Here is a 12,850-nt window from a genome sequence, read left to right as displayed (position 1 = left end):
GATGGAGAAATATACCGTGTTCATGGATTGGAAGAATCAATATATGGAAAATGAGTATACTACCCAAAGCAATCTATAGATTCATTTCAATTCCTATCAAGCTACCAATGGTATTTTTCTGAGAACTAGAACAAGTAATTTCACAATTTGTATGGAAATAAAAAAACCTTGAATAGCCAAAGCAATCTTGAGAAAGAAGAATGGAACTGGAGGAATCAACCTGCCTGACTTCAGTCTCTACTACAAAGCCACAGTCATCAAGACAGTATGGTACTGGCACAAAGACAGAAATATAGATCAATGGAACAAAATAGAAAGCCCAGAGACAAATCCACACACCTATGGACACCTTATCTTCGACAAAGGAGGCAAGAATATACAATGGAGAAAAGACAATCTCTTTAACAAGTGGTGCTGGGAAAACTGGTCAACCACTTGTAAAAGAATGAAACTAGATCACTTTCTAACACCATACACAAAAATAAACTCAAAATGGATTAAAGATCTAAACGTAAGACCAGAAACTATAAAACTCTTAGAGGAGAACATAGGCAAAACACTCTCCCACATAAATCACAGCAGGATCCTCTATGACCCACCTCCCAGAATATTGGAAATAAAAGCAAAAAGAAACAAATGGGACCTAATTAAAATTAAAAGCATCTGCACAACAAAAGAAACTATAAGCAAGGTGAAAAGACAGCCTTCAGAATGGGAGAAAATAATAGCAAATGAAGCAACAGACAAAGAATTAATCTCAAAGATATACAAGCAACTCCTGCAGTTCAATTCCAGAAAAATAAGCAATCCAATCAAAAAATGGGCCAAAGAACTAAATAGACATTTCTCCAAAGACATACAGATGGCTAACAAACACATGAAAAGATGTTCAACATCACTCATCATCAGAGAAATGCAAATCAAAACCACAATGAGGTACCATTTCACGCCAGTCAGAATGGCTGCTATCCAAAAGTCTACAAGCAATAAATGCTGGAGAGGGTGTGGAGAAAAGGGATCCCTCTTACACTGTTGGTGGGAATGCAAACTAGTACAGCCACTATGGAGAACAGTGTGGAGATTCCTTAAAAAACTGCAAATAGAACTGCCATATTACCCAGCAATCCCACTGTTGGGCATACACACTGAGGAAACCAGAATTGAAAGAGACACGTGTACCCCAGTGTTCATCACAGCACTGTTTATAATAGCCAGGACATGGAAGCAACCTAGATGTCCATCAGCAGATGAATGGATAAGAAAGCTGTGGTACATATACACAATGGAGTATTACTCAGCCATTAAAAAGAATACATTGGAATCAGTTCTAATGAGGTGGATGAAACTGGAGCCTATTACCCAGAGTGAAGTAAGCCAGAAAGAAAAACACCAATACAGTATACTAACACATATATATGGAATTTAGAAAGGTGGTAATGATAACCCTGTATGTGAGACAGCAAAAGAGACACAGATGTATAGAACAGTCTTTTGGACTCTGTGGGAGAGGGCGAGGGTGGGATGATTTGGGAGAATGGCACTGAAACAGGTAAATTATCACATGTGAAATGAACCGCCAGCCCAGGTTCGATGCATGATACGGAGTGCTTGGGGCTGGTGCATTGGGATGACCCAGAGGGATGGTACAGGGAGGGAGGTGGGAGAGGGGTTCAGGATGGGGAACACATGTACACCCGTGGCGGATTCATGTCAATGTATGGCAAAACTAATACAATATTTTAAAGTAAAAGAAAAAGAGAAGAAGCCCTGGTTTTTGAGATGTGCCACAGCTTTGGTAGCGACTGCCTCTCTATGTGGGCGTGAGCGTCACGAGCCCCTCCCCTAGGAGACCGTTGCAGTCGGCCAGCCCCTGCTCCTTGGTAACCATGTGTGACCAAAAGGCCACGATCAAGAATGCTGATATGTTGGAGGAGATGCAACAGGACTTGGTGGAATGTGCTACTCAGGCATTGGAGAAATATAATATAGAGGACATTGCGACCCATATCAAGAAGGAGTTTGACAAGAAGCACAACCCCACCTGGCATCGTGGGGAGGAACTTCGGTAGTCACGTGACACACGAAACCAAACACTTCATCTACTCCTACCTGGGCCAAGTGGCCGTTCTCCTGTTCAAATCTGGTTAAAAGCATGGACTGTGCCACACAGCCAGTGATCCATCCGAAAACAAGGACTGCAGCCTAAATTCCAAACACCAGAGACTGTGGCCTTCAGCCTTGCCTCAGGGAACACACCCATCTTTGAACCTTTATCGTTGTTTTGTGCAGGGCATTCCCTGTACTAGTTTGTGGTTATTAACCAATTAGCAAAACATCTTACATTTGTATTTATTTTCTATTCCATACCTCTCTGCCCCATGTTTTTTCTCTTCAAAATCCATTCCTTTAAAGAAATAAATCTGTTGAAGAAGTGTGCATTAAAAAAAAAACACCTGGTTTTCCTGGGTCTCACCATCCTGCTGCAGCTGGAGCTGTCTTTGGAGTTGTGTGAGAGACCACCCAGACGCTGGGAGAACTGGACCACAAACAGACCTGACAGCCAGCAGCCTCTGGCTCTACATGGCTCTATACAGAGGATCAGCCACGGGGGCTTCCACGGCAGACCACCACGCAGGCCTCCTATGGTTAAGTTGCGGCTTCCTTGGGGGTACCCGGTACACACAGATGCTGCTGGGTTAGGCCTGGGCAGGGCAGAAAGCTGGACCACGGGTCCAGAAAAGATGAGCAGCTGGGTGCACTGTCTCAGTGCCTGGACTTTAGGTCCTCTTTACACGCTAGTGGTCAAGAGAAAGCCTAACCAGGAGACCAAAGTGGCAAAAGGAGGCACTGAATCTGCCAATAAAATAATGTTTGTAGGACTTCCCTGGTGGTCCAGTGGTTAAGAATCTACCTGCCAATGCAGGGGACACAGGTTTGATCCCTGGTCTGGGAAGATTCCACATGCCACAGGGCAATCAAGCTCCATGAGCCCCAACTACTGAAGCCTGTGCCACAACTACTGAAGCCCGTGTGCCCAAAAGCCTGTGCTCTGCAACCAGAGAAGCCACCAAAATGAGAAGTCCGAGTACCACTAGAGAGTAGCCCCCACTTGCCATAACTAGAGAAAGCTCCCAAATAAAGAATAGTTATCAGACTACTTAAAAAGCAAAAAAAAGATCAAATAGTTTGCATAGCTGAGGGGAGCTGGGAAGGGGCTGGGGGAGGAAGCACACAGATCAAAGTCAATTCCAGGTGCAAAGAAAACACAGGGGAATCTAGACAAGGACCTCCAACAAGGACCACAACTTGATCATCTCAGAGAAGTTAAAATTCTTGGCCTCAGAAGAAACCAAGTAATACATCGACTTGCAGAGCCTACGATCCCACTGTCAGGGCTGCAGGGAGAGAATGGAGGTCCTCAGGAGGGGAGCTGGGGGGTTGGCAGGGGTACTCACGGTGCTGGTGGCACCTAGCTAGGAGCTCCAGGTCATCCACGTGGTAGTAGTCATAGCCCGAGGTTCCCAGGACTTCAAAAGGCAGGTACCCTATGATAGGAGGGGCTCTGCAAGGACAGTTGGTAGGGGGGTCTTCATCAGCCTTGCGGGCTTCCTGTAGTGGCCAATGGGCAGGGGCAGTTTGCATGCTTCTTGATCAACCCAGGGGCCTCATTTCTCAATAATAAGCACATAAAAAACCATTTGGCAATGGTCAAAACCAGAGAGGCGGTGTTTTCCAAAGTGCTCACATTTTTTGGCATTAGACACTTGGTTCCCTTGACCTAAACTGGCCCCAGTGATCATAAATGTTATTATTGCTGAAAATAATTAAAAACAGCTATGCATGGAGTCAGCCCAATTCTAAAGCGTCATAAAAAAAAATCAAAGGGCAGGAAGGGGAGATTGTTAGTTCTTCAACTGTGAAAAAATGTAACACAAGAAAGAAAAAAGATTGGTCTAAAGGGATGAAAGGGTGTTGAAGGAAATAAAACGAGAGCTTCCTTCACATCTTGCCTTGCTTAATGGGAGCTAGCGAGGGTCCCGAGTGGGGTGGGGTGGGGATGGGGCAGGCAGGGATGTCCCAGAGATGTCTCCAGCGGGGCTGTGTGGCTCTCCTGAGATGCTCTGACCCACACCCAGGACATATCCACAGATGGGATGAATGCAGTAGAGGGAGAGCCCAGCCCTTTGGCCACAAGCATTTTCCCCACCGCAAGAGAGGACCAGGTCTGATTTCTGTCCCCCAGGGAGAGCCTGGCTCCTGGAAATAAGCGCTTGAAAAAGCACCCAACCCAAATGTGTTTTTCTTTTCACAAACCTGTGATCCAGAAATAAAAATTTCCATTCCAAGCTATGCCTTGAAGTGAATTCCTCTAAAGGTTCGTCAACGATGCACATTTCCTGTATTGAAAGGGAGGAAAAATATGACTTGGGGTACCAGATTCTCACTCCCCACCCCCAGTTGTGTCAAGAATGCACGGTCGGCAACAGAAGTCAAAAGCACTTAGAGCAAGTTTCCAAGTTGTATTGGACCAAAACTCATCAGCAGCTAATTTCGGTATTAGCGGCTGCTAAATTTATTTCATGAGCTGGGGAGAAAGTTCTGAGAGCCAAAATGTCATACCCCTCCCTTCCTATCATCTAGACATGTGGTAAACACATGGAAAATGGCTTTTCATCTGAATTTGAATGAGTAACTTAACTCAACGTTCACCCCATCCAAGGGAAAGAAATTACAGATGAGAGTCTGGAGATCTGTCTGACAGGTTTTACCTCTGTGTGTGCTGATTGGTGTCAACATACATGTGAAGAGTAGGAAGGTTTACAGAGTTTTGGAAGACCCTTTTCTGCCCCAGTGATTGACTGCCTTCAAACAAAATCCCCTCGAGGAGGGCATGGCTGCCCACTCCAGTATTCTTGCCTGGAGAATCCCATGGACAGAGGATGCTGACGGGCTACAGTCCATGAAGTCCAAAAGAGGGACTTTCCAGGTAAAGACTGTGCCTGCAGTCTAGGAGACCCGGATTTGATCTCTGGGTCAGGAAGATCCCCTGGAGAAGGGAATGGCTACCTGCTCTGGTATTTTTAGGAAACTGAGGCTTGGGGAAAGATTTTGTGGGGCTGTTGCTGTACAGAAATCAGATACTGAACATTCTCAGAGTTGGTGATGAGCTCATTGAAATCTTCTTTCCCAGAAAGACAAGGAATTACCAGCCACACAAGGTGACTTGGGGGTACTTGTTCCGCAAGATAAATTCTCTCTGGGTACTTGCCTTTAAGAACTGTGGTGTGGCCAGGCGAACGGTGGCGATGAAGCAGACCTCCTTCCCCAAGGGCACTCGGCAGGGCCTTGAAAGGGCGCCATCAAAGCCATTACAAGAGGGGCTGGGCACTGGTGGAGGGGAGGAGACACAGGTCAGCCCTAGCTGGTGTGGGGCCAGCCCCCCGGGCACCACCGAGCGGCCTCAGGTCCATCAGCCATTTCATTCTCACAGCAACTTGGGGATGTCAAGTGCTATTCTTACCCCCACTGTATGGGAACCTGAGGCTCAGACTGGGAAGCAATGGGCACAAGGCCAGACAGACATGGAATTTGAGTCAGCAATGCACAACTAGGGTTTCCCGGGTGGTTCAGTGGTAAAGAATCCACCTGCCAGTGCAGGAGATGTGGGTTCGATCCCTGGGTCAGGAAGACCCCCTGGAGGAGGAAATGGCAACCCACTCCAGTATTCTTGCTTGGAGAATCCCATGGACAGAGGAGCGCGGCGGGCTACCGTGCATGGGGTCGCAGAGTCGGACATGACGTAGTGACTAAACAACACCACACAACTGTGCCTCCCACTGCCACTAGTCCTGTAGCCACGGAGGTTACTGCGCTGGGAAAAAGTCCTCTGCCAGACCAGCAGACGGCCCCAGGAGGGTCTGGACGCGCACGTCAGCTTGTGTCCTAAGGGTGAGCTGCATCGTTGGACAGTGTTCTGATACTGACAGGCTCAGGGGAAGTATGGTGGCTCAGATGGTGAAGAATCTGCCTGCAGTGCAGGACACCCAGGTTCGATCCCTGGGTTGAGAGGATCCCCTGGAGAAGGGAATGGCTACCCACTCCAGGATTCTTGCCTGGAGAATCCCATGGACAGAGGAGCCTTGTTGAGCATGAGCTATAGTCTGCTGAGTCACAAAGAGCTGGACATGACTAAGTAACCAGTACTACTACTACTACAGGGGAGCCAGTGGGTCTTGACCCTGGGTTGGTCTACCTGGGATTCAAGAGCTTGTGCCCTGAACCATCACAGAGCCCAGGATGCTGCAGGACTTGACTGAGGAGATAGCTCAGGATTCACAGCAACCGCCCCCCACTCCCCAGTTACACAGTGTCCACAACAGAACTCACTGCCCAGGTGACAAAACCCATTCATTGTGTCTTATGTGTTCTCACAGGCCGGGAAGGCTGGCTTTCCTTATCCTATAAATGAGGAACCCAAGGTCTAGGAGGCTTGTGTGTATTAACTGAGCTCACTCAGAGTTGAAATGGTGCAGCAGGGCCTCCACCCAGGTCCTGGGGCTTCAAGTCCTGGTTCTAACAGGGCCGAGAGGGGGCTGTTCTGGGCTCCCGCCCACCATGATGCTGAGGCCAGGCCCCCAAGAGGCCCAGGGGTGGTACCACTTGGCATCAGTAGCCGTTTCCCTAGGAGCAGAACACCTGTCTTCAGGGTGACTGTGAAAAATGGCTTTACCTTCCAGAGAAAACTTCTCGTTATTTTCAGTGGGGTTTGCTGGGTGGAAAAAAAGAGTTCAATAGGAGAAACGTCAACCTATCAGGTACATGAAATTCTCTCCAGATTCCCCAGAACTAGATACATGATTGCCCCCAGCCCAGATCAGCTACTTTAGAAACTCAGGGTGAAGCCTGGGCAGCAACACTTTATAAAGTCTCCCCAGAGACCACCCTGGTGGTCCAGTGGTTAGGATCCCACACTTTCAATGCAGGGGTCATGGGTTTGATCAGGAACTAAGATCCTGCACACCATGTGGCCAAAATTTTTTTTTAAATAAAATAAAATTGGGTCTTAAAAAGTCAGTAAAAAAATAAAATTTTTTCTTTATTTTCTTAAAGTTTTTATTGAATTTGTTACAATATTGCTTCTGTTTTATGTTTAGATTTTTTTTTTTTTTTTTTTGGTCAAGAGGCATGTGGGATATTAGTTCCCCAACCAGGGATCAAACCTGCACCCCTGCACTGGAAGGTCAAATCTTAACCATGGACAGGGAAAGTCCCTAAAATGTTTCTTTAAAAAAACAATAAAACCTCCCCCAATTTACTAACATGCAGCCAGGGTTGAGGATTATTATCCTAGGTAACCTACATTACTTCTTTCTTTTTAAAATGTAGTTGATTATATCATGCATATTTCTGAGCTTGTAGATTAAGACATAGCTATGTTTTCCAATTTGAGACCATAAAAAGCATCAGAAAACTGTTTTCTGAAATGAAATCAGTAAGACTCTCTGGCTTTCCAGTAATGTTTTGTTTCCTATGTTTACAGGTTTCTAAGTGAATCCATCTATACTGGGTCTTCTATCTATAGTGGTCGGCTACCCACCAACAGGAACACACTCATTTTACCAAACATAGTCTCTGAACGCCTTCGCATAAATACTAATAAATGTTTCCAAACATGAATATAAAGTAAGGAAAACAAAACAGAGTGGGCCCGAGAGAATTTACATCTGTCGGTCTCTGGCTTAGATCATTGCAGATTAATTTCTCGGGTGGGCCAAGGAAGTGACCAAGGGAAAGGAAAACAAGTCCACACAAGGGAAGGGTCTGCAGATGTGAACATCTGCGTCATTAAAAAAAAGACGTTTAAAAATTTCCCAGATGTGGAAGATCCTCTCTGCCTGAATCTAGAGACACTACCTGCCAGATAAAAACCTAATAAAATCCTCTCTTCTCTTTCAGAATAGCAAGACCTTCCAAACGAACATCTGAGGACATCCCAAGAATTTAAGAGAAAATCTTTATGCCATGACCTGGTCTTCCCAGTGGCGCAGTGATAAGGAATCTGCCTGCCTGGGCCAGGAGACAAAGTTTGATCCCTGGGTTGGGAAGATCCCCTGGAGTAGGAAATGGCAACCCACTCCAGTATTCTCGCCTGGAGAATTCCACGGACAGAGGAGCCTGGTGAGCTGCAGTTCATAGGGTTGCAGAGTCAGACAATAGCCTGCACACACACAAACCACAAACTAGTTTGAGTGACCTTTTCGATTGCTAAATTCATGTCAGTAAGCACCTCCCTGGGTGATTTACTGTGAAGAGGAAGGGGTAGTGAACACCAGCCCCCGATAACTTCTTCGAGCGGTAGAGCCTCGGATCGTGGAAAAGAAGTGGATGTTTTGCAGACCTTGCCCTTGGCCTGACTGCCTCCCAAGGTGGTTTTTATCAGTCCTCTTATCACTTTGACGGCTTTAAAGAAGAAAATGCACCCCAGGAGGGACATCTCATGATTGCTCAGAGTCTGCACTTGATAAGTTGGATATTTTACAGAGGGGCTTGAAACTGAACAAACTCCTTTTCTAAACAAGCTTCCACCCCCAGAAGCCTTAAGCAGATGAAGTCTTGAGCAAAGGTGAAAATAAATGAAAACTGAAAGTTGTAATAGAGGGCAAGGAGAAAACCTTGGGGGAAACCAGGGGGAAGAAGACGCTGTCAACGTTTTGTCAGTTGCCTCTGAAATGACTTGTATTCCCAGCATAAGCTTTCTCACATATTCTAGAGTCAACAAAAGGAGGCTGTGCCCAGGGACCTCTGAGTAATAGGGATCACTTAGAGTAACTTCTCTGGCACTTCCCAAGGTGGTTGAAAAACATTAATTAAGGACTTAATTAGTTGTTTCAACTTCAGTCATAGGAAAAAATAGATCTAATTACAATTGGCTTTGAGAGCCTCTCAGAAGGATTAACCACTCAAGGAAGGCAAAGCCCTGTCTTATTAGATTTCTGTCCCTTTCCAGACTTCTCCTTTCCCTGCCACCAGCAAACACACAGCACTAACCAACGACAGATACGAAACTGATTAATTCCTGTTCCACATCCCAGGGTTAGTCAACAGTGGTCTGAGTACAATCCTGTGAATCATTACAGGGTGGCCTCATTTTCCTTGTTTTGTTTGAGATGTATTATTCACAAAAAATATCTTACCCCATTTATATCCTGTGTAATAATAAAACCCAATACACTATCAAAGATAAGTCATTTTGTGGTTATTTGGCATTTAAAATTATCCAGTATTTCTTTGAATCCCATTAACACAAATAATCAAAGAATGATTTGTTTTCATCTGTAACAAACTGATTTGTTGTGTGTGGGGACTGTAATATACTAGCAGTTGTAGCAATGTTAGTTGGTCAGTCATGTCTGACTCTTTGTGATCCCACAAACTAGCCCACCGGGCTGCTCTGTCCATGGAATTCTCCAGGCAAGAATACTGGAATGGATTGCCATTCCCTTCTCCAGAAGATCTTCCTGACCCAGCGATCGAACCCGGGTCTCCTGCGTAATATACTAGAGTCATATTTAATTGTGAACTCTGCCTCTTCGTACAACACATTAGGAAATAGTCCCCAAAATCAGTACTGTACTTCGGTCGTGGTGGTTTGGTGGTTTAGTTGCCAAGTCATGTCCGACTCTTGCAACGCCATGGATTGTAGCCTGCAGACTCCTCTGTCCATGGGATTCTTCAGGCAAGAATACTGGAGTGGGTGGCCATTTCCTTCTCCAGGGGATCTTCCCCACCCAGGAATTGAACCCAGGTCTCCTGCATTGCAGACAGATTCTTTACCAACTGAGCTAGGAAGGAAGCCCCTCTGAACTTTGCATCAGATATAAAGGAGACTCTGGGCCCTATAACTAGATTATTTTGAGGCAAACAACTATTCCCAACTGATTTAGTATCAGTATGTTCTCTAATTGAGAACATGTTCACCAAATCCTATTTTTTAGTGATTTTCTGTACATTTTACTGGGGACATGTTCTGTGTATGGGCTTCCTTGCTGGCTCTGTGGTAAAGAATCCATCTGCCAGTCAAGAGATGTGGGTTCAATTCCTGGGTTGGAAAGATCCCCTGGAGGAGGAAATGGCAACCCACTCCAGTATTCTTGCCTGGAGAATCCCATGGACAAAGGAGCTTGGCGGGCTACAGTCCATGGGGTCACAGAGAGTCGGACACAACTTAGCAACTAAACAACAACGTGTTCTGTGTATAGTGAATAAGTAACTCCTATAGTATCAAAAAAATAAGTGCTCTAATCAAAAACCCAAAGCTGAAGAGCTAGCTTTCCCCACAGTGGGAACTGGGGCAGTGGTGGGGTTTGGGTGGGGCTGGTTCTGTCTCCAGCTCTGAGCAGGAGTCTTGCCCACACGTGTTTACTCAATGACTCTCTCTCGAGATGATCTTCCGCCTCACACTGCACCACAGCTTAAAGTCCAGTCTGGGAAGAGACCTTCAGATCCTAACCAGCAACCAATGTGCAGACCTTGAGACTCCTGGTTGGCTTCCCTTCCGTAGCCCAGCCTGCTGCTGCTGGTGGCCTTGGGCTGTGGGAGGCTGGCCCACAACACGGTTCTGGTTCCAGGGTGCTCAGGCTGGCTCACTGCCCTCTGAGGCATTAACACTGGTCAGAAGGATGCCTGGGTGAGAAATAGCCGCAAACCAGCACGCACAGGCATCACGGCTCTGTGGAAAATAGCCAAGCACCTGTCATGGGCCTCACGCTTGGGGAGATGCAGGATGCTGAAAGGATCGAGGGGTTACCAAGTCCCTTCTTTGCTCATGGATCGTTCAGCACTGAAGTCTCCGATTTCAGAGATCCTGAAAGAATTTTTCCTTGGGCTCAAATTCTCAGGATTCCAAAACCAGGAGAACCCCAAGGTTCAATGGAGGACAATATTAGTGCACATATATGGAGTCTAGAAGGAGGATCCTGCCTGCAGGGCAGCAGTGGAGATGCAGACTAGGGATGAGGCCCGTGGAAATGGTGGGGAAGGAGAGGAGGGGATGGGCTGAGAGAGGAGCATCCACGCACACGCACCACCATCTGTAAAACAGACAGCCGGCGGGAATCTGCTGCATGACGCAGGGAGCTCTAACCCAGCGCTCCGTGTCAGCCTAGAGGGGTGGGATGGGAAGGGGGATGGGGGGGAGTTCGAGGGGGAGGCGACATATGTATACCTATGGTGATTCATGTTGGTGTATGACAGAAACCAACTCAATATTGTAAGGCAATTATCCTCCAATTAATAATAAAAAAATTTAAAAGAAAGAATGATGATGTCTTGGCATCTGGGGTTGTCTTCCCAGTCTGCCTGATGACAGAGGTGAGCCTCCCAAATCAGTCATGACAAGGAGATAAGGATGCTGTGGGGGCAGGGAGACCTCAGGGGGGGACAAGGACTTGCTTCAAAAGGGCAAGATGGAGGAAGTGGGTGACAAGGAGGGTCAGCCAAGTAAGAAAGAGAGAAAGAGGAACTTGTCTCCTCAGCATCAGTTCGGCCATCAGGACCACACCGTGGAGAATTTGGATCAGAGATGGCCTGCCAACGATAACTTAGTTGCAGTAGCTGTAGGAAAACAGAGTAATAGTCCACAAGTGTTAGCTGCTCAGTCGTGTCTGACTCTTTGCGACCTCATGGACTGTAGCCCTCTAGGCTCCTCTGTCCATGGGATTTTCCAGGCAAGAATACTGGAGTGGGTTGCCATGCCCTCTTCCAGAGGATCTTCCCAGCCCAGCGACTGAACCCGGGTCTTCCACATTGCAGGTGGATTCTTCACCGTCTGAGCCACCCGGGAAGCCCAATAGCACACAAACGTGCGTGTGTAGTTGCTCAGTCGTGTACGACTCTTTGCAGCCCCATGGAGTATAGCCCACCAGGCTCCTCTGTCCAAGGGATTTCCCAGGCAAGAATACTGGAGTGGGTTGCCATTCCCTTCTCCAGGGGATCTTCCCGACCCAGGGATCGAATGCATGTCTCTTGTGTCTCCTGCATCAGCAGGTGGATTCTTTACCACTGTGCCACCAGGGAAGCCCACAGGTACACAGGCAGAGTGACAAATAGCTTTCCCCACACTTCTTGGAACAAATGGAAAAAAAAAAGCTGGTAGGTGTCTAGGAAGACATGAAACAGTCAATGAGGAGGTTTGTTAAAGGAACAATGAGGTCCCTAAGTTTCATTTGTGATGAACATCCACAACGTTCGGGCTGGAGTGTTAGAAATGTGGAGGGAAAAATTTTTTTCTGCACTTTCATGAGAAATCCTCTCCTGCTAATTACTCGCTCTTTCCAGACTCTCTTTCTCTCCTTACAGCACCCTTCCCATGATGTGTTATGAAAAGTGGACTGGGCTCTCAGAGCAGCGGCCAAACAATACTGTGTGCTTTTAAGCCTGGACCACCACCCAACTTGCTGGGGGTAATGCGTGGTTTCTTCTTTTTCTTCTGCCAGTTCTGTCTGGCAGGTGGAAAAATGATACCAGAGAAAGACTGAGAGCCACATGAGGGAGCCGGGGGTCTGCAATGTGCTGGGCTGAAAAAAAAAATCACCCTAATGGGCAAATACAAGTCTTAATTGAGTTTCTCCTCTCTCCTGGTATTCATCAATTAAAATGAATATTTGTCAGGGCCAGAAACTTGTGAGGGTATAAACAAGATCTCCCCCAGATGGTTGGCCTGATCATCGGGTGCTTGGGGAAGTGAACAGGCCCTCGTCCCATCCTCCAAGTGCATATCTTGTGTGTGTTTTAATCACAATTATTGCACAACCCGTACAAAGTTCCCTACAGTCAGGGCTGAAATAATCAG

General features: G+C 46.7%; 1 protein-coding gene and 1 pseudogene across 1 annotated transcript in view; one reads left to right on the top strand and one right to left on the bottom strand.

Moving 5' to 3' along the window:
- Window positions 1-12,850, bottom strand: part of NPAS2 (neuronal PAS domain protein 2) — a 100,644-nt gene that overhangs the window by 38,039 nt on the left and 49,755 nt on the right. Inside the window, exons 7-9 of the mRNA XM_052648228.1 lie at window positions 5,270-5,388; window positions 4,315-4,397; window positions 3,456-3,562 (exon numbers count right to left, since the gene is read on the bottom strand). Of these exons, the coding sequence (XP_052504188.1) occupies window positions 3,456-3,562; window positions 4,315-4,397; window positions 5,270-5,388 (309 nt within the window). The remainder of the gene's footprint in view (window positions 1-3,455; window positions 3,563-4,314; window positions 4,398-5,269; window positions 5,389-12,850) is intronic.
- Window positions 1,887-2,148, top strand: LOC128056113 (dynein light chain 1, cytoplasmic-like; annotated as a pseudogene).

Source organism: Budorcas taxicolor, chromosome 11 (genome assembly GCF_023091745.1).
Source record: "Budorcas taxicolor isolate Tak-1 chromosome 11, Takin1.1, whole genome shotgun sequence".
Taxonomy (NCBI): Eukaryota; Metazoa; Chordata; class Mammalia; order Artiodactyla; family Bovidae; genus Budorcas; species Budorcas taxicolor.
The sequence above is the reverse complement of the archived record's forward strand: the minus strand, read 5'-3'. Positions and strand labels throughout refer to the sequence as shown.